The 19,475-nt window shown below is 41.9% G+C and overlaps 1 protein-coding gene across 2 annotated transcripts in view; it reads right to left on the minus strand.

Annotated features, from left to right (window-relative positions):
* PCGF5 (polycomb group ring finger 5) overlaps nucleotides 1-19,475 on the minus strand; it is a 118,549-nt gene that overhangs the window by 59,343 nt on the left and 39,731 nt on the right. For both annotated transcript variants that reach the window (XM_080688481.1, XM_080688480.1), the window contains exon 2: nucleotides 5,628-5,922. In XM_080688481.1, the coding sequence (XP_080544607.1) occupies nucleotides 5,628-5,739 (112 nt within the window). In that variant the 5' untranslated portion in view covers nucleotides 5,740-5,922. The remainder of the gene's footprint in view (nucleotides 1-5,627; nucleotides 5,923-19,475) is intronic.

The raw sequence follows: 19,475 nt of genomic DNA on the forward strand, positions 1-19,475 counted from the left end.
AATAATCTCTGAAAGGGCAAAAAGAATAAAACTTTCCTATATCATACCACAGAATTCTGTGTCTACACCTTCCTCTTTTTCCTGAGAAAAGAATAACCAGATTCTTATAGCATGCTAACCACAAAAGGGTTTAGAACCAATGCACTGTGTTCTCTACACATTTTAACTATTGGAAAAAGGTCCTTTGTTCTTAGTTTAAGTGAAAAGTTTTCCATTTTAAATCAACAACCTATACAGCCTCTATGTAACCTTAAAAAGCTCCTCAGAACCCTAGTGCAAAAGATAGAGCATCCCTTAACTTAGAGCCATCAATCTCCAGTCCTCAACCCAGCATCTCTCCCTCTATCTGCCTAAGGCACAAAAGATTCCCACCTATATTTTAAAAAGGTAGTTTTAAAAAATTTTAAGTGCTAACCAACACTATCTACATGCCTTTCAAGCTACCTATCACTGCATTTGAATCTCTGAAAGGAAAAACACACAAAATAACCAACCGACTGGCTATTTACTTATTCATGTAAGCCTTTATTGAGCACTCAAGTATCAGGTACTAAGAATACACTTAACCCAAATCTGTCTGTGGTAGCAGGTGGATGGCATATCTTGGAGGAAATGATTTTTGAAGAATCAGTAACTGCTAGCCAGGTATACAAGAGAAGTGCATTCCAAGCAGAGCAAGCTGCTAAACAAAATATTTGCACATGGTGTATGTTGGATGGTGGGACAGAAACCGGTCATACCTAAGTAGCTTTAATTTATCCTGAGGGCATTAGGATATCTATAGGAAATTCTGGGTCAGCTGAAGAGTGAGTGATGAAGACAGCAAGATGTTTAAATGATCACCACTATGACAGTGGTTAGGAGTGGGCTGCAGTGACTGGTGAGAAGTAATGAGGACCCGGATAAACAGTCATGGGGGAAGGAAGTGAAGGGGCATATTTAAGAGATACTAAGGAGAGAGACCAGTAAGGACTTTGCCCCTGTTTTGATAGTGAGGGTAAAGGGAGTCAAGTGTGGAATACACCTCTTGTTTGGACAACTGAGTGTTAGAATCTCATTCATTCATTCTTAGATATGTTGAGTTCCACCAACTTTAGGTCATCTAAGTGGACATCCGGTTGGATTCTGAAACTCAGAGGAAAGGACTATGCCAGAAATAAAGATTTGGGAGATATCAACAAGGTAAATGACATCTCAGAGTAGATGAGCTCACACAGAAAAGAAAAAGATCCAAATACATGTGTAGAAATTTCTTCTTGTCTTATGAGAAGTTTTGCTTGATAGAGTTTTAAGTTCCCAATTATCTTTTTTTTTAACCAATCTAACCCAGAGGCTAGCAAAGAACCAATTATTTATTTTTAAAAACTCAATCATTATTTGTGAGAACATATTTATTTCCTTAGGTTTGTTGGATTATTAAAATGATCTTATAGACTTTTAACTATAGTAAATGCAGATTTAGTTCCTCTAGTATTTTCTCATTTAAAACAAAAAACTCATATTTATGTTTTAAATTTTTAAACTTTCATCTTTTTATAGAATGTCATTGGCCTGCTGAAGGGAAGTGATGTTAGTAAGCTTTATAAGTCCCCTCCCCCCCTTCTTACCAGGATCCTGGGGCACAGCTTACCCTGCCATCTCTGGCTCCCCTTCCTTCTGATTGGCTTGCCCCTTTCTCCTCCTTCTACTGAGCTGAAGTGCTAACAACATCAAGGGCTGCTGCAGTCAGCCATCCTGCTGGTCCTTCTGGCCCTTCCTTCTACATCTACATGGAAGCCAGTCAGTGTTAGCTCCAGAATTTTTCAATGGGAGAATGGGGGAGCAACAACCTCTCTGATTTGAAGAGAGAAAAAGAGCTGACCTGCCTTTGCAGAGTATTTTGAAAGAAGAATAAAGCAACTTAATTTATCCATATCAAAGCAGGGAGAGCCACTCATGATCCCTACTTCCTACCCCAATGCACCTCTACCGCCCAAAAATTAATGTCCCTGCCTGAGAAGACCTAGGACCTATGGCTTTAGGACTTTCAGAAAACATTTTAGTTCCTTCTTTTGCATTCCATTCTACTGCAATAACCTGACACATACCTGTTATTTTATCACTAGAGGCCTGATGCACGAAATTCGTGCAAGTTGCCGCTGCGGCTTTGTCTGGAAGGTCGTCTGGACAGTCGTCTGGACGGTTGTTCTGCTGTTTGGTCTAATTAGCATATTAGCTCTTTATTATATAGGATTCTGTTTCATTAGTAGTATTTTCATCACACTTAACATCCAATTTTATTTTATACATTTCTTTTTTTAAAAAAAATATATTTTTATTGATTTCAGAGAGGACGGCAGAAGGAGAGAGAGAGAGATAGAATCATCAATAATGAGAGAGAATCATTGATTGGCTGCCTCCTGCATGCCCCCTACTAAGGATCAAGCCAGCAACCAGGCAGGTGCCCTTGACAGGAATTGAACCCGGGACCCTTCAGTCTGCAGGCTGGCGCTCTATCCACTGAGCCAAACCAGCTAGGGCTTTTATACATTTCTTAACTTGATTACTCTATCTTTCTTCACTTGACCAGAAAGTCCAGAAGGGCAGATTCCATGTCTGGTTTTGCTCAGCACTATTTACATATTTCAAACTTGAACAGTAAGACCAAAATCTTTTATTTATAATTAGCTTCATAATAAGAATTATTCTTTACTTATAGTATCATAAAAGTACAGTCTTTATACAAAGTTATCTTAATAAGATATTCTTTTTATATGACTAAGTCAAGACTGAAAATATTATGGAGTATCACAATGTCATTTAATACTTCTCACTTTCTTCCTGTCCCATTTGGTCATCTTACTTTTCTATTTTATACTGCTCCCAAATCACAATGCCACTCTATCTGTCCCACATTATACATAAGAAAACCAGGAAATATCAAAGACCAACCAATGACTGAAAAACACTACTTTCTGGTGCTATTTATTTTATCAATACTAATAAGAGGATATTTTACTAGTGAGATAATTTTTGCCTTATATAGGCCATATTGTAACTACAAAGAAAAAAAAATACATAGAATTCCAAGGACTGGACGTGCATAAAGGTTAGCACTATGGAATCCTCAGACACTGGGTTGAGTACCTGACTCCATCATTTACTCTGTTCTTTGTTCTCTGTTGATGATAAAAGGTCACATTTGTTTTTTTCCACTGTCTTTTAATCACACTGCTGTCATTTTTATTCTCTCTCAGTAAAGGGGCTTAACTTCCAAGTGATTTTTCAGGACAGAATGACTGAAAATGCAGTTAAACTGTCACTCACCCTTTTATACCTTATTGCAAGCATAAACATAACCCATGCTTATAAATGGATTATTTATACTTCTAGAATCTTTTGTCTTTCCTCCAAAAAAGTTACATTTAAATTGGGATTTCATTATGCCCCAAATATTTTTTGAGAAGAACAGATATAAAATCTATATTATATAGGTAGAAAATGAAAAATTTGTGCTTTCTTATTTTCTTCCAAACGATTTGGCAGTTATTGCTGGAGACATCCAAATATAAAAGCAACGCACACATGTTAGAAGCAGAAAAGCAAAACAGACTGTGGATCATGTCCAGGTACCACGCTTGGTATAGTGCAGTGGTCGGCAAACTCATTAGTCAACAGAGCCAAATATCAACAGTACAACGATTGAAATTTCTTTTGAGAGCCAAATTTTTTAAACTTAAACTTCTTCTAACGCCACTTCTTCAAAATAGACTCACCGAGGCCGTGGTATTTTGTGGAAGAGCCACACTCAAGGGCCCAAAGAGCCACATGTGGCTCGCGAGCCACAGTTTGCCGACCAAGGATATAGGGCAATAGTAAATTAGTACTTCAAGACAGTTCATAGTTAATTGCCAATTGAACAGCATGGGCCAGTAACACCCAAGGAAGTATACACTAGCATCACCTGGAAAGATTTTTCAAAATATAACTGCCCAGACTTCACAACATCCACCAAACCTCTCCAGGTGGAATTCTGAACATGAGAATGTTTAAACTGCTTCCTAGGTGATTCCATTTTCTACAAATTGTGATAAAATACATATAACATAAAATTTGCCATTTTAACCATTTCCAGGTGTTTATATTTTGCATCCCTGTTTAAAACTATGGTATAATATTTCAGTTCAGCAGAGGTAATATAATTGAAAGGAAGGATTAAAAAAAAGAGAGAGACCATTTTATCTTAGAAAGAGCATGGGCTTTGGAGTTGAATACAGGTCCACTACTCATTAGCTGTGAGACTAGGCAAATTATTTAACTCAAAGTTTCCACACCCACAAAATAAAGATAACCTTTTACCCTCTCTTTCTTCCCACTCCAAACTGCTCAAAGGTTACTCTAAAGCTAAAATGAAATCTAGTAGATATATAAAATATCTAGTTTTGTGCAAATAAGCATTAAACTAGAATTATTGGAATTACTTTAATTGAAATAGAAAAATAAATTCATATTGGCAGAACCATTAAAGTAAAATCCTGGCATAAGTGGCTATAAAAATTTTTTTCTCTACTGATAGGGCAGATGAGAAAGAAACTTGGGAGTTCCACAGATATGATCATCTTAGAACAGTAATTCTGAAACCCGAGTGCCTCAGAATCCCATGGAGAGCTGGTTAAATGCAGATTGATGGGTCCACTCCCAGAGTTTCTGATTCGGTAATTCTGGGCGGGGCCTGAGAATTTGCATTTCTAACAAGTTCCCAAGTGATGCTGAGCTACTAGTTATTAGTCCAAGGGCACAAAGTTTAGGTTATCCTAGATGAGGAAGTCCTGAGACCTACTGTACAGCATGGTACCTATGGGTAACAATACTGTGTTGTATACCTAAAATTTGCTAAGAGGGTATATTTAACTTTGGGAGGTGATAAATGGGTTTATGGCATAGATGTGGTGATGGTTTCACAGGTGTATACTTGTCTCTAAACTCATCAAGTTGTATACATTAAACAGGTACAGCTGTTTATATGTCAACCACACCTCAATAAAGTAGTTTAAAAAATAACAATGGTTTAAAGTATGCATATTCTAACAAAGTCTCTGAGCAGATTAATTCCTTAAGTATAATTTTTTTTAAATATTTTTATTGATTTTAGAGAGGAAGGGAGAGGGAGAGAGAGATAGAAACATCAAAGAGAGAGAATCATTGATTGGCTGCCTCCTGCACGCCCCCTACTGGGGATCGAGCCGAAACCCGAGTATGTGCCCTTGACGGGAATCAAACCGGGAACACTGGTCCATAGGCCGTTGCTCTATCCACTGAGCCAAACCGGATAGGGCTTTCAGTATAATTTTTAGCTAAAAACCCAAAACAGTTTACTTAAAACTATAACCAATAATTACGCTTATTATTTTTAGAACATTTAAATGTCAGCTAAAAACCAACTATTATAATTTAAATAATATAAGAATAATTTCATGCCACTAGTATCCAATGACAAATGCAATCCTGAAAATATATTTAAAGTGAAGATAATTATTAGAATACTCATTATTTTAAAAGTTAAAAACTGGATAAAAACAAAATGTGGTAATTTTAAAAGAGCAAGTGTAACCCATAACTTCTGATGAGTACATGACAAAATTACTTACAGGTATGGAGGCATTCCGTCACTGTAGTTGGCTTGATCAGATACCCTTTACAGATGTAGCAGGTGATGTAAGGATTGAAATCTTTCACCAAGTGTTTCCTTTGGGTAGCCATTCGTAGTTAGCTAGGGCTAGCTTCAGTAGTTCGGGAAACGAAAGATTTTAAGTGGATAAAAGTCTGATCCCAAGAGCTGGTATGGAGTTCCCAACTGGATATCCTGAGGCATGAGAACTAACATCCAGATCTATCACGAGATTGCTGGTCATCACTCCTTTTGGTGGTTCTGCTTTCCCATACCTGTTTCCACAATAATTTAAGAGATAAGAGAAAACGGTATAGATTTGTCATACTGTATTAATACCATTATACCAGCAGCAAGTGTTACATGTCCTAAATTAGGTAAACAGGTGAAGAGAACATTGCCTTACTGTAACATTAGTCTGTAAACCTGCTACAATTTAATTCAGAATAATGGCAAAACTGATCCACTCCTGAAGCCTCAACTATCCACCTCTAAACCAGTGACATTAAGGCTATTAACTCCAGTTTTGCCATCTTTACCTCTTTAGTAATGCACTCTGTCTGCTTGACTGCTCTATTAGGAGCTCCTGGCGATACAAGTTAAAGGATTAAAAATTAAAATCATTATTGACCCTATCAAAATGGTCCCTTTCCATTTTGTACCCCATAGCCAGTCAGTAGTCAAATCAAGTTGATGTCCTTTTCCTTTCCATCCACATACACCTTGACGCCATCTTATATTCTGCTACCAGGTTAGCAAAGAATGTCAAAGAGTGACAAAGAATGTCAGTGTCTCCTCTTTACAACCAGAAAAACGTTTAAATTTCTTAGCTTCTGGAGGCTCTATGCCCTCTATCAACAACCCCTTCCTCTCCTCTACCTAGATCATCGGTTTTCACCTGCAAGAAGCACACTGGTGTGCCACAAGAATTTTTAAAACATGCAATACCTGACCATTTATCAGGGGCACTGCCTTCTTTTCTCTTAGATTGTCAAATTAAAAAATGACAATAGCCATCTGGTGTGAATGAATCCAAGTTACCTATTTTTCTTTGTCAGATCAGCAAAAAATCTATTTTCTGGTGTGCCACAGAATTTTAGTAATTAGTTTATGTGTACCATAGGTGGTCTAGAGCCTACCTATCCTTCAAAACCCTTCTCCAAAGCTATCCTTGGTGTAATCTCTCCATGGTTTTTAACCCTTCTTTCCTGTTATATTTTCCTCTTACATATTTTTAAATCTATTTTTATTATTTCAGAGAGAAAGGGAGAGGGAGAGAGAGATAAAAACATCAATGATGAGAGAGAATCATTGATCGGCTGCCTCCTGCACGCCACCTATTGTGGATTGAGCCTGCAACCTGGGCATGTGCCCTTGATGGGAACTTAACCCGGGACCTTTCAGTCTGCAGGCTGACGCCCTATCCACTGAGCCAAACCGGCTGTGGCTCCTTTTACATATTTTGATTTATAGTTATACTAGAGGCCTGGTGCACAGATTCGTACACTGCAATCGGGACCCTTCAGGGGACATCGGACTTCTGGTTTTGGCCCGATCCCCGCAGGCCAGGCCAAGGGACCCCACTGGTGCACAAATCCTCTAGTATGCATATAAGATCTTTGGTTAATCTCTTCGTGCCCTCCCTCCCCCGCTTCCCTCTGAGATTCATCAGTCTGTTCCATGTTTCCATGCCTGTGCATTGAGTGCCCCCTGGTGGTCAGTGCGCATCATAGCTACTGGTCCAAGGGTGGAACAGTCGCTTAGGCTTTTATATATAGAGAGTCACTCTTTATCTCCTCTATTACACAACAAAACTCTTTGCTAGAAACTGGTCGAATTTAGTAAATGTCTATATAACCTGGGCAATGTTACTTATCCTCTCTAAGTCTGTTGTTTTTTGTCAAACTGTAAAATAAAAATAATACTGTCAGTCTCCTAGAGTGATGAGGATTAAATGAGACAATATACATACAACTAGCACAGAGTAAAAGCTGAAAACCATTAACTTTTTTTTCCAGACACGTTTAGCATAATTGACTTGTACATAAGATTACTTAAAAAAAAAAAGCTTTAAAAGTTTCTTATAATAAATGTATCCTCTTAGGAAACAAGCATGAAAAAGGTGATTTCCTAAATTTAATTCTGTAAACAGCAACTTTCTTCCTATCTTAGCTGTTCATTCATTGGTAAGTATACATAAAGCAACCAGGAAGGTAAGAGGCATCATCGCCATTGAGAATGTGCAAGAAACAGGCTCTGTGAGTCATCATCCTATCCGCTGGGAAGACTGTGCGGCGGGTGTAGCAGAAGGAGAGCACTGACAGACAGGGGTCTGGGTTCTGGTCCTTAGCTCTGCATGACCTTCAGCAAGGCATTTGCCATCCGTGTGCGCGTCGTCCGCGCCTTCCCCTCTATGCACGGCTTAAGGGCCCGCCTTTCCCACAGGTAGGGTTGCTAGGAAGCTCCAAGTAAGAAGTTCTCGCAAAGGGGAAGCGCACGTCCGGACCTGGGGCGGAATTGAGATCCTAAGCCACACAGCTCTGTCACCACGACAGAAAGGAAGCGAGGACGTGCAGTGACAGCGTAGGGGCGGCAGGAACTTTTCCGCGTCCTCCAGCGGCGGGACCGGCAGTACGTCCCCGGGCGCCCCACGCACAGTCCGCCCCGCCCGCCCCGCAGGTGCCCGGCCCCGCGGGCGCGCCGCTCGGCCGCCCGCGCTGCACTGGGGAGGACGCCCGCCTCCCGCGGCCGGGCGCCCGCAGCCCTCTCCGCCCCGAAGGGGAGGCCGCGCCTCTGAAGCCCCCAAACCCCGGCCGCCGCCGCCCCCGATGGAGTCTGCGGGTCCAGACGGGGCGGGCCGCGGCAGGTGCCTGGAGGGGCCGGCGCTGCTACCCCTCCGGGCCCAAAGTTGGACGGGAGCGCGGGGGCGGCGGGGTCCCGGCCCCTCGGCCGCCCTCATACCCGCCGGATACCTACCAGCGGCCGCCGCCGCCGCCGCCGCTCCTCGCCCGCCAGCGCGCCGACCTCACAGGAAGGAAAGTGAAAGAGAAACAGCGCCCGCGGAGGCCTGGCCGGTCCCGCCGCCCCGTCCGCCCTCCCCCTGCAGGCGGGAGCGCGCCGGCTCCGCGGGGCCACTGGGCTCGGGCACGATAGGGCGCGACGGGCCTCGGGCCCAGGGCCGGTGCCGCCCCCAAGGGCAACTCCACCCCCTTCCAACCGCCGGCGCCAGGGACTAGCCCCGCCCCTGGTCCCGCCCCGGCACCCCGCCCGCAGGTCACGCCCCGGCCACGCCCCCCGCGACACGCCCGCGAGACCGTGCTCCACGCAGGTGCGGGCCGCCCCGCCCGTCCCGCCGCGCGCTGCTGTGCGACACGTAGCTTTGGCCAAATTTTATCTCCGTCCATCTCTCCACCACCAACCCCTCCCGGTCATTTTTCATCATAACAATGTCTGGTATAGTTTTCCTGGCGGGTTTAGCAACAAAGGTCAGTGTTAAGAATGAGTCACCTTGCAGATCTCTACTGGGCTGCGTCTTCCCCAAGCCAGTCCCACCTGGGCCAAGAGGGGGACGAAGACATCCTTTCATTTGTGCCTTATTTTAAAAAATCATTAACGAACTTGCTACTGTGGGGTGGGTCCCGACAGCATGACTGTTGACAACTGTAAGCACTGGGGAGCACGGTGGGGGTGGGGGCTTTAGTGGAAAGGTAAATAGTTATGACTGTAAGGGTCATAACTTGTAGTGGACTTTGAGATCTTCAAACGACCATTCATTGCAAAAATAAAAAGTATTCAAGAGCATGCATTAAAAGATTCTTCAAAGTCATTCAATCCTATTCTGCATTCTACAAACTTACAAATTTTTACTACAACCATTATTTTGCTAAACATCAATTAGATCTCCTTTTTCGCTTCTTAGAAGACTGCAATCCAGTAATCTCAGGGTTGCAGGGAAAACAGTGTCATCTCCACCCATAAAACAAAAGTTAAAACTAACGTGACAAAGGGAATCAGCAAAGGGCAGCTTTCAATCTTGTGTAGTATTAGAAAGAGGAAAAGGTGTTGCAATTACATTATCTTTGCTTCGGTAGAAGTGAGAGCAGTGATGGTTGGTTAGGGAGTTGACAGTAGTGGAAGGGGAGGGGAGAATTAATGCAAAGTATTTGCTTTATCTCCAAAGTATTTGCTTTACCTCCAATTGACAGGAGTCACCTTGGTTATTACCAGAGTGATCAACTGTGAAGAGGGCTCTAGTGACAAACCAATGAACCCAATGATCATTAAGCCAGCAACCATCTAGGTATTCAAAGATTCATTTCAAATTTAAAATACACCAAAAAGTAGACCAGGACAACTTCTTAAAATATCCAATTTATAGTTAAACTTATGTAGACTGTACATAACTTTTAAAAATTACCATTTGAGCCCGGCTGGTGTGGCTCAGTGGTTTAGCATCGACCTAGGAACCAGGAGGTCAGGGTACAATTCCCGGTCAGGGCACATGCCCGGTTGCAGGCTCCATCCCCAGTGTGGGGCGTGCAGGAGGCAGCTGATCCATGATTCTCTCTCATCATTGATGTTTCTTTCTCTCTCTCCCTTCCTCTCTGAAGTCAATAAAATATATTTAAAAAATAAAAATTACCATTTGTAATATAGCAGGAGCAATACATTTTCGGAAACAGCATTCAATTACCACATTTTTAAGGCAACATGCCCATTTTTAAGCTAACATGCCCATTTCCAAGGTCAATCAACTTCAACAACACAGCAATCACAATGAGAATGAAAAACAAGTCAGGTCAAATGACTTTATAGCTGAAGGATTACTCTTCAGATCTCTCATCTCGGAGACTAAACAGATCAATATGTGAAAAGTCATTCTATTTCTAGTGTATTTAAAGTATGTAATGGAAGATACTACCATACATACTACAACATATACAATATGACCTGGGATGTTCCTACTCTGCACGTGAACCTACTGTAAGTATATATTTTAAAGAATAACATTTCATGAAGTCCAGGAGGCTTCAATGTGATTGGTGATCAACATTGAGTGGAGTTAATTAGCATTCCCTGAAGAAATGAGCTTGAGGATGGATGTTAGGAGGATTTACATTAACAAAGGAGGGAGGAGGGGTCACAAAGATGCTATAGAGCAGCACCACACAACAGACGTGGAGGTGGGTTGCCATAATCGAAAGTGCAAATGGTGGACTTGAGGGTGGAGGAAAGAGTTACAACCTTTGTAAGGAAATGTGTCCCTAGAGGCAGCATGGTTCGCAAAAAAATGTTCAGTGGTCTCTTCTTTCCCTTCTTCAGCAACCACCCTACCTTTCCCATCCCCCACCCCCAAAAAGCATAAGCACAAAAAAGAAAAAGAAAATAAAAAATTCAAACATCTGTCTGATTAAAAAAAATAACAAGAGAAGGCAAGAGAGAATGTTACCAAGGGGTAAGTTTCCTGACCTACCTGCACGATCTCAGCATTTAAGCATAAGACTTTCAGCTGCTGTGATGCCTCCTTTTCTCCCCTGGGGCAGCTCTCTAGTAGCTCACTCTTTAGTTCCTTGGTTCTGACAGTGGGGGCTGTAACAAATGTCTGAAGCCTCCATTTGAGGGGTGGCTCTGATAACAAATCTCAAGTACCAGTGGGACCCTCAGTAAACAAAGGCCTGGAAGCAACTGGATATGCAGGGCCAGGAAAAAGAAAAGGCAGATAAAAGAATCATAGCTGGGAGTCCCCTTATCACTAATCTACTTCAGCTTTCTCGTTTTACAGAGGTAGAAAGCAAGATCCTGAAAAGTGGCAAATTCATAACCACAGAGCTGATTTTGGTAAAGCCAAGAACAAAATGAAGGTACCAGTTCCATACTGTTTTACACCTCTCAAGAGAACTTCTCAAGTCCAAGAATTGAAGGACGGTCTGGTAAGAAACAAATTAACTTTAAAGGAACAAAGGGAGAGAAGAATGGATGAAGAGAGGGCAGGAAATAGCTGTTTGGATGGTATTTAGGAGTGAACTGGACACTGGTGATTCCCTATCAAAGAAGCATAATCCCAAAGCAGTAACTTGTTTCATTTGAGCACTGATCGACATTCGCACAGGGAACCACATATGGCTCTTGATAACCCTTGGAACTACTTGAAATTATCTATATACCTAACAAATGTTTTCATTACTTTATATTTTATGTCTAGATTTTTATTTCCATTAAGGCTGGGCAATGGATGGGTAATTCTGTACTGAAAAGTTCAGATTCCTTCTTTATCTAATGAATATATCATCAATGAACTGTTGAACTGCTGTTTAATGGTATAGAATTTAAAAATAGGGTTATATCTTTACATTTGCCTGAAATATTAAATAATATGACTTTTTTTCTTGTAAGTTATTTTATACTAGAGGCCTGGTGCACGAAATTCGTGCACAGGGGAAGGGTGTCCCTCAGCCCAGCCTGCACCCTCTCCAATCTGGGACCCCTCAAGGGATGTCTGACTGCCCATTTAGGCCTGATCCAGGTGGGACAGTCGGACATCCCTCTCACAATCCAGGACTGCTGGCTCCCAACTGCTCGCCTGCCTGCCTGCCTGATTGCCCCTAACTGCTTCTGCCTGCCAGCCTGATCACCCCCTAACCACTCCCCTGCCAGTCTGATTGACACCTAACTGCTCCCCTGCTGGCCTGATTGCCCCTAACTGCCCTCCCCTGCCAGCCTGGTCACCCCCAACTGCCCTGCCATGCCGGTATGGTCCCCCACAACTGGCCTCCCCTGCTGGTACGGTCCCCCACAACTGCCCTTCCCTGCAGGCCTGGTCGCCCCCAACTGCCCTCCACTGCCACCTGGTCGCCCCTAACTGCTCTCCCCTGCAGGCCTGGTCCCCCCCAACTTCCCTCCCCTGCAGGCCTGGTTCCCCCCAACTGCCCTCCCCTGCAGACCTGGTCCCCCTGAACTGCCCTCCCCTGCAGGCCTGGTCGCCCCCAACTTCCCTCCTCTGTCAGCCTGATCACCCCTAACTTCCCTCCCCTGCAAGTTTGATTGCCCCTAACTGCCCTCCCCTGCAGGTCTGATTGCCCCTAACTGTCGTCCCTTGCAGGCCTGGTCCCTCCCAACTGCCCTCCCCTGCAGGCCTGATTGTCCCCAACTTCCCTCCCCTGCAGGCCTGGTCGCCCCCAACTGCCCTCCCCTGCAGGCCCGGTCGCCCCCAACTTACCTCCTCTGCCAGCCTGGTCACCCCTAACTGCCCTCTCCTGCAGGCCTGATAGCCCCTAACTGCTGTCCCTTGCAGGCCTGGTCCCTCCCAACTGCCCTCCTCTGCTGGCCTGATTGCCCACAACTGCCAACCCCTGACGGCCGTCTTGTGTCCACATGGGGGCAGCCATCTTTGACCACATGGGGGCGGCCATCTTGTGTGTTGGAGTGATGGTCAATTTGCGTATTACTCTTTTATTAGATAGGATACCTTAAGTATGCTATTTAGTCTTTTAACATGGCATCTCTCTCACATAAAACTACCCTTTGTATTCTAAAAATCTTCTTACAGAGATTTTAGAATAGATTAAAATTTAAAGTGTCCTACTGGGTCCAAGTGTATTTATTTTATGGCTACAGATATTACAGCTCAAAATCTATGATTACCTAAAATCAATGGTGGATGAATGGGAGGGGAAGAGAGAACTGAAAGACTTCCAATCACTCTTGACCATGTCTCATTTTCTCTTATGCAGCCCTCCCCTGCAATCAATAATTCTCAAGGACTTTCTCTGCTAAATGTCTCTTGAATCCTTCCCCTTAACCTACCCTGGTTCAGATCACTCTCATCTCTACTTTCCATTACTTCCATGAACTCTTAAGCAGTCTCCCTACAACTCTTCTCTGCCAAAACATTCTCCACAGCACAGCCAGAGGACTCTTTCTAACTACAAATTTGATCATGCTGCTCCCTGGCCTTAAAAAAAAAAAAAAAAAAAAAAAAAAAAAAAAAAAAGCCCTCGTTCTTAGGATAAAGCCAAACACTTAATAAGCCCTTTCTGGACCCCTGTCACTTCTACACAGCCTCTCCCTTGAACTTCATGCTGTAGCCATAATGAACCTTTTTACCCTCTGGCTAGAGAGAAGGGTCTTCTTGCAAATGAGCACCCTGTCTCAATCTTCCCACTCTTGCTAAACCTGACCAACTGTTACTTATCCTGTTAGGTATCAGATTATCTCAAAGGCCACCTTCCCAGACACCTCAAAGTTGCTTAAGAGTTTCCTCAATATACATACACCACATACATACATAACAACTCATACTAATTCTCTCAAGTCCCACATCACACTGTCTTGGATTATCTGATACAATTGTCTGGACAAACTACTAGTGTAAGCCCAGTAGACACACTGCTTGACTGTACATCCCCAGCAGAGTGGATGGCAAATGGTAGGCATTCAAATCAATACTGACTGAAAAGCTGAATGATTGCACACAATCTAAAACATATTCTGTGTATTCTTCCTTCAGTTTCTTCTTAGAGGGATCTTTACAAAGGATGAGCTGCCGCTAGGACTACTGATTAAAATCACACCAGGGAGTACAGACTTACCCACAAGAAACAATTATAGAGCGATACACCACATTTATTAATAAAATGTTAAGTGGAACCTGATCAAAAGACAAAAACTCCAGTTGAAAGATGGAATACCACGGGTGGTTAAGAAATTAGTCCCATATGATTGAGACTCTGCCAGTTACAAAGACAGCAAGGTAAAACACCAAAAGCTATGGTGTTAAATGAGAAAGCCAGAAAAAAGGAAGAGAAATTAAGTCAATATACTAAAAGTGGGTACAGATAAGTAGCATAAGTACAGGGACAAGATTAGTCTGTGAAAGGCTGTGCAACTAGCGAAATAAATATTTCAAAGTGCTTGAAATACATTATGTTAAAGAGACAGGTCGACAAAATTTTTCCCCTTTGAGAGTCAGAAAAACTAGCTGTATTTCCTTTACTGTGATGTCAACAGTTGGCTGAAGCTAGTTCCATTTATACTGAAAGAACAGAGACTATCACTAAAATAGGTACAGACTCTAAGGAAAAACTGGATTTACTCCAATGATCAGGGCTGTGTTATTTTAAAACATAACTATAGAACCACAACTGTTATTCTGGGAGATCAGATTAGATCTCTGAAGATCATAAACGAACAAATAACTTAAATGCAGACACTAAAAATATTCCATCAAATCTGAATGTGGATGATTCTAAGTTAGGAGTGGTTGTGGAAAAGTTAGGGGAAAAAAGTCCTACCAAATAAAAAGATGTGAAGTTCATTTGGAGCAAATGCAGTACGGAAACGCAGTAACATAATCATTCAAGTATCAAAGGAGACTAAGCACAGGGAGAGAACAGCTCCTGATTTTACAGGTAGCTATGGCTTCGATTTGGAACAAAGGTCCCCAGACTCAGTCAAGCGAACGTGGTTTTCAGTCAGGACAAATCACTTAACTTCCTTTGGCTTCATGTTCTTCCTACGGAAATTGATATATCATCTTCATCACTGGTCTACAGGGAAGACCTTCTTTATATACTTGTATGTTGTTATAATGAGCATATAGAAGATGAACATAAATGAGATAACTGAGAAGTGTTTTTTTTACATTGAAAACTATAAAAAAATACAAGGTCTAAGTGGTAATTTTGTGAACCACCAGAGTGGAATAGTACCACCCAGCAGAGGTCCTGATACTAAGACATATCCAAAGATTGTGGGACACAGCATAAAATAAGGCATGCAATGGTCAGAAAGTACTCCCTCCCCTGCACCCACGTTCATCACACCCATTTTAAAAAAATCAAGATGTGGAAACCTAACTATTTCACTAAGCAATTCAAAATCATACAAAGAAAACCAGTTCCCCCAAAATGTTTAATAATTTGGGTTAGTTTAACAGTGTAGACCAAGCATGTTAACTCGTGGCCGCCAGGCCACATGCCTCGTTTAAATAAACATAAACAAGGCATGCGGCCCGCCAGCAGAGAGTTTGACATGCTTGGTGTACACTTAGTGTGTTAAATCTTTATCCACTCCCTTCAAATGAAGGGATAGCAGAAATGTTTTCCATTAAAATGCAAATTCTCCCGGCAGGGTCATAATTAAGCCCTTATGAGTCATCTTTTGAGCTATCTATTCCCAGCTCACCCGGATTAGTAGACTTCTTACTCCATAGGAGAACAGGAGGTTTTAGTTATAACACTTTAGCAGGGTATTAACTGAAACATTTTACTGGCTGGGAGGCTGGGAAGCCAGAAGGATGAAAGAAAGAGTATCTGCAAGAGGATGGCAAACCACCAAATATGCTTCACAATTTTGTCTTGGATCAAAAACAACAATAACAACAAAAAACTTCTTGAAAACAAAAGGGCAAGTTAATATGTCCATACTGTCTTCAACTTGACTAAGATACGGGTTGATTTTTAAATATGTTTGCAGAAAAAGCTAAGAGAAAACTGGCATAAATTAAAGCAGTTGACAGTAGCAATAATATAAGCTAGACATCCTTAATTCTTGACCTTCAGGGTGATAAGCCCTCCAATAGTCTCAGATGCCGTGATAACTTGTCCTTGATAGTTCAAGAAGAAAGAAACAATATTTGTCTTCAATGGTTTCCTCAATTCTGCCTGTTGAAAGAAGTCATCCTAGCTGACTGGAAAAATTGCCATTTACCAAACATTCATTTGATACCTTCCTTAATGAGAAGCTGTAAAACACCAGCATCGAAACATCATAGGAGAGGTAATGAATGAGAAGACAAGATGGCTTAATAGAAAAGTGGTTAACAAAGTCTGAGCTCTGTGAGGGCAAGGTATTTATCATTACTGCTGTATCCCTGGAATCAAGTCTACAACATAATAGGCGCTCATTAAATATTGGTTGAATGAATAGACAAAGGAACATGCAAATAAATGAAATCTGAATTTGCAATCAAGACTGCTCACATTCAAATTCTGCCACAACCTCTTACTGGCTAAGTGTCATAGGGCACAGAACTATTTTGGGTCTTAGTTTTCTTATCATTTAAATGGATATAATAAAAGTACAAATCTCAGGAGTTTTTAAGAAGATTATATGAGCTAATACAAGTAATGCACTTAGTACATAGTAAGCAAACAAATGCTTGCTGGATTGATTTTAAGAATTTCATATCCATACCCTTTCCTGCTATTGGGACAAAACAGCAATAAAGATAGGATATAATTTAAGGCCTGATGGCCAACAAATACTTAGACAAATGCCTTAGTACAATTTATTTTCTTTTAAGAAGTAAATGGAGCCAGCATTTGGTCACCTAACTTTCCAGCCAGGTGCCCTTCCTCCCTCTACAAGAATGTCACAGTAAGTTTTATCTCTAAGTGCTGAGTAAAATATGAAAAGCATGGCTTAAATTACTCATCTCAGGTTGAAACCAGGAAATAGCATGTTCATGGGAGTCTAAAGAGTTTCATGAACACTCAGAACTCCAGCTGAGTGACCTGGGTATAGTCTTACAAAGGCAGAACTTAAATGTGACATAGTAACCTAAAATGTAACCAATTCTATTCTAGCCTGTCTGAAGTAACTTTGTGTAAATAGAAAAAGAAGGAAGAGTATGAAGCTCACAAAAGGGAAGTACAAAGCACAAGATGTGGACAATGTGTAGGCAACACTGTCTTGGACAGGAAGACACTGAACTTGACAAGCTCAGAACTAGTCACCAGAGAAGTATGCTTGATCCTACCCAGGAGTGGGTCATGAGACCTGAGTTATCATCCTTCATCTTTGGCTCTGATTCCCAAAGTCACTTTATGAGTATTATTTTGTGTTCTCACAAATACCAAAATACCGGAAGCACATACCTGAGCTGCAAAGTTAATATTTTGTGACTATTCCACTTAAATTTTGAGATCTTCCTTTGTAATTTTAATTGACTAACATCATGATATTGTGTTGTATTCTTCAGGAAAAGATGTATCATTTTAGAGCTGAGGACATTAAGAAAATTTGATCAGCTTACTCCGGACCAAGTCCAGTGGTGAATCAGTTAGGGACAAGGCTGGACTTCTCCTGTTTCTGTAAAGCATATTTCCTTCAACTAAAAATGTTATGGGTAAGCCAGACACAAAAGGACAACTATTATATGACCCCACTTATATGAAATACTTGGAGTAGTCAAATTCATAGAGACAGAAAGTAGAATGGAAGTTCCAGGAGCCGGGGCAGGGGGAACAGAGCGTCATTGTTTAATGAGTACAGAGTTTTAGTTTGGGAAGATGACAAAGTCCTGGAGAAGAATGGTGGTGATGGTTGTACAACAATATATTCATATTACGAGCAATTTATTCATATTGTTGTACCAATATATTCATATTGTTGTACTTAATGCCACTAAACTGTACACATAAAATGATTAAATGATGAATTTTTTGTTCTGTGTATCTTGAAATAAAAAAAGTTATGGGGGGGAAAAATCTTCTCTTTTAGAAAAAGTAAAAGGAAATCACCAACAAACAGTAAGACCCTTGGCAAGTCATTTCATGAGCTCTGACCTGCTGCTCTATAAAATCACTTTAGACTTGAAGTACATAATCTCTAACAGGCCTTGAAATTCTTCAATTATTTATTTGCACAATTACGAAACATTACCTAAAGTAGGGGTCAGCAAATTTTATCTGTAATGGGTTAGTTGGTAAAAATTTTAGGCTTTATGGACCATAGTTCCAACTATTCAACTCTGCCATATCAGGCAAAAGCTACCAAAAACTGTATATAAAGGAACGTATGTAGCTGTGTTCTAAGAAACTTTATTTAAGAAACAGACAGTGGAACAGATTTGGCCCTTGGGATAGTTTGCCAGTCCCTGACCTGGAGATGATCTCTGTGAACGTGCATAGACGATAGGAATTAGAAGCTTCCTGTAGCCCAGGGTCGATCACTTCTACAATTCCAATAGCTTAACTCCCAAAAGGGGGTGGTATCCGCCTCCTCACCATCACCATCATCAAATGGCTCAGAGAATTAGAAACCATCCTTGATTCTTCCTTGTAAAGGTCTGCCATGATCTTTTTTTTTTTTTAAAAATATATTTTATTGATTTTTTACAGGGAGGAAGGGAGAGGGATAGAGAGTCGGAAACATCGATGAGAGCGAAACATCAATCAGCTGCCTCCTGCACACTCCCTACTGGGGATGTGCCTGCAACCAAGGTACATGCCCTTGACGGGAATCGAACCTGGGACCCTTGCGTCCACAGGCCGACGCTCTATCCACTGAGCCAAACCAGTTAGAGCTGCCACAATCTTATCTTTCTCCTATGTCACAATGGAGAAAGTTTACCAACAAAGAGAAAGGGAGTATTAAACCAAAACATTCTCTCCTGTTTGCCAAGGAGTAGGTTTGTCTCTCACCTCTCTCTGCCTTCAAGACACCAAACAGTCTTAGTGGCATTTAAAGAGAAAGTGTTTTCCCATTCTACCTGAGATTCTAGAATTCTGATCTAGAGAAAACAAAGGGCTTCAAGGGGTAAGCTATCTGCTCCCTTAGAGATAGTGCTGCACGCTGGCCTGGCATGGGAAGTCAGGCTGGAGGCATGTGTATGTCTGCTCCAGCCTCACTGTGACCAGCCTCAGCAGCCTGCATTCTGGGCTGAGAAGAGGCCCTGAAAGACAGGGTGGTGAGAACTCACCATCTCGTCTCCTTTGAAGGATCGCAGCTGCAACAAGAGAGGACACACTTGAAATAAGAAAGCTGCAGCTATGAGAACTAGACGTGACCTGACAAACTAAGGAGACAAAAAGGATGCTTTTAATTC

Source organism: Plecotus auritus (genome assembly GCF_963455305.1).
Source record: "Plecotus auritus genome assembly, chromosome: 9".
NCBI classification, from domain to species: Eukaryota; Metazoa; Chordata; class Mammalia; order Chiroptera; family Vespertilionidae; genus Plecotus; species Plecotus auritus.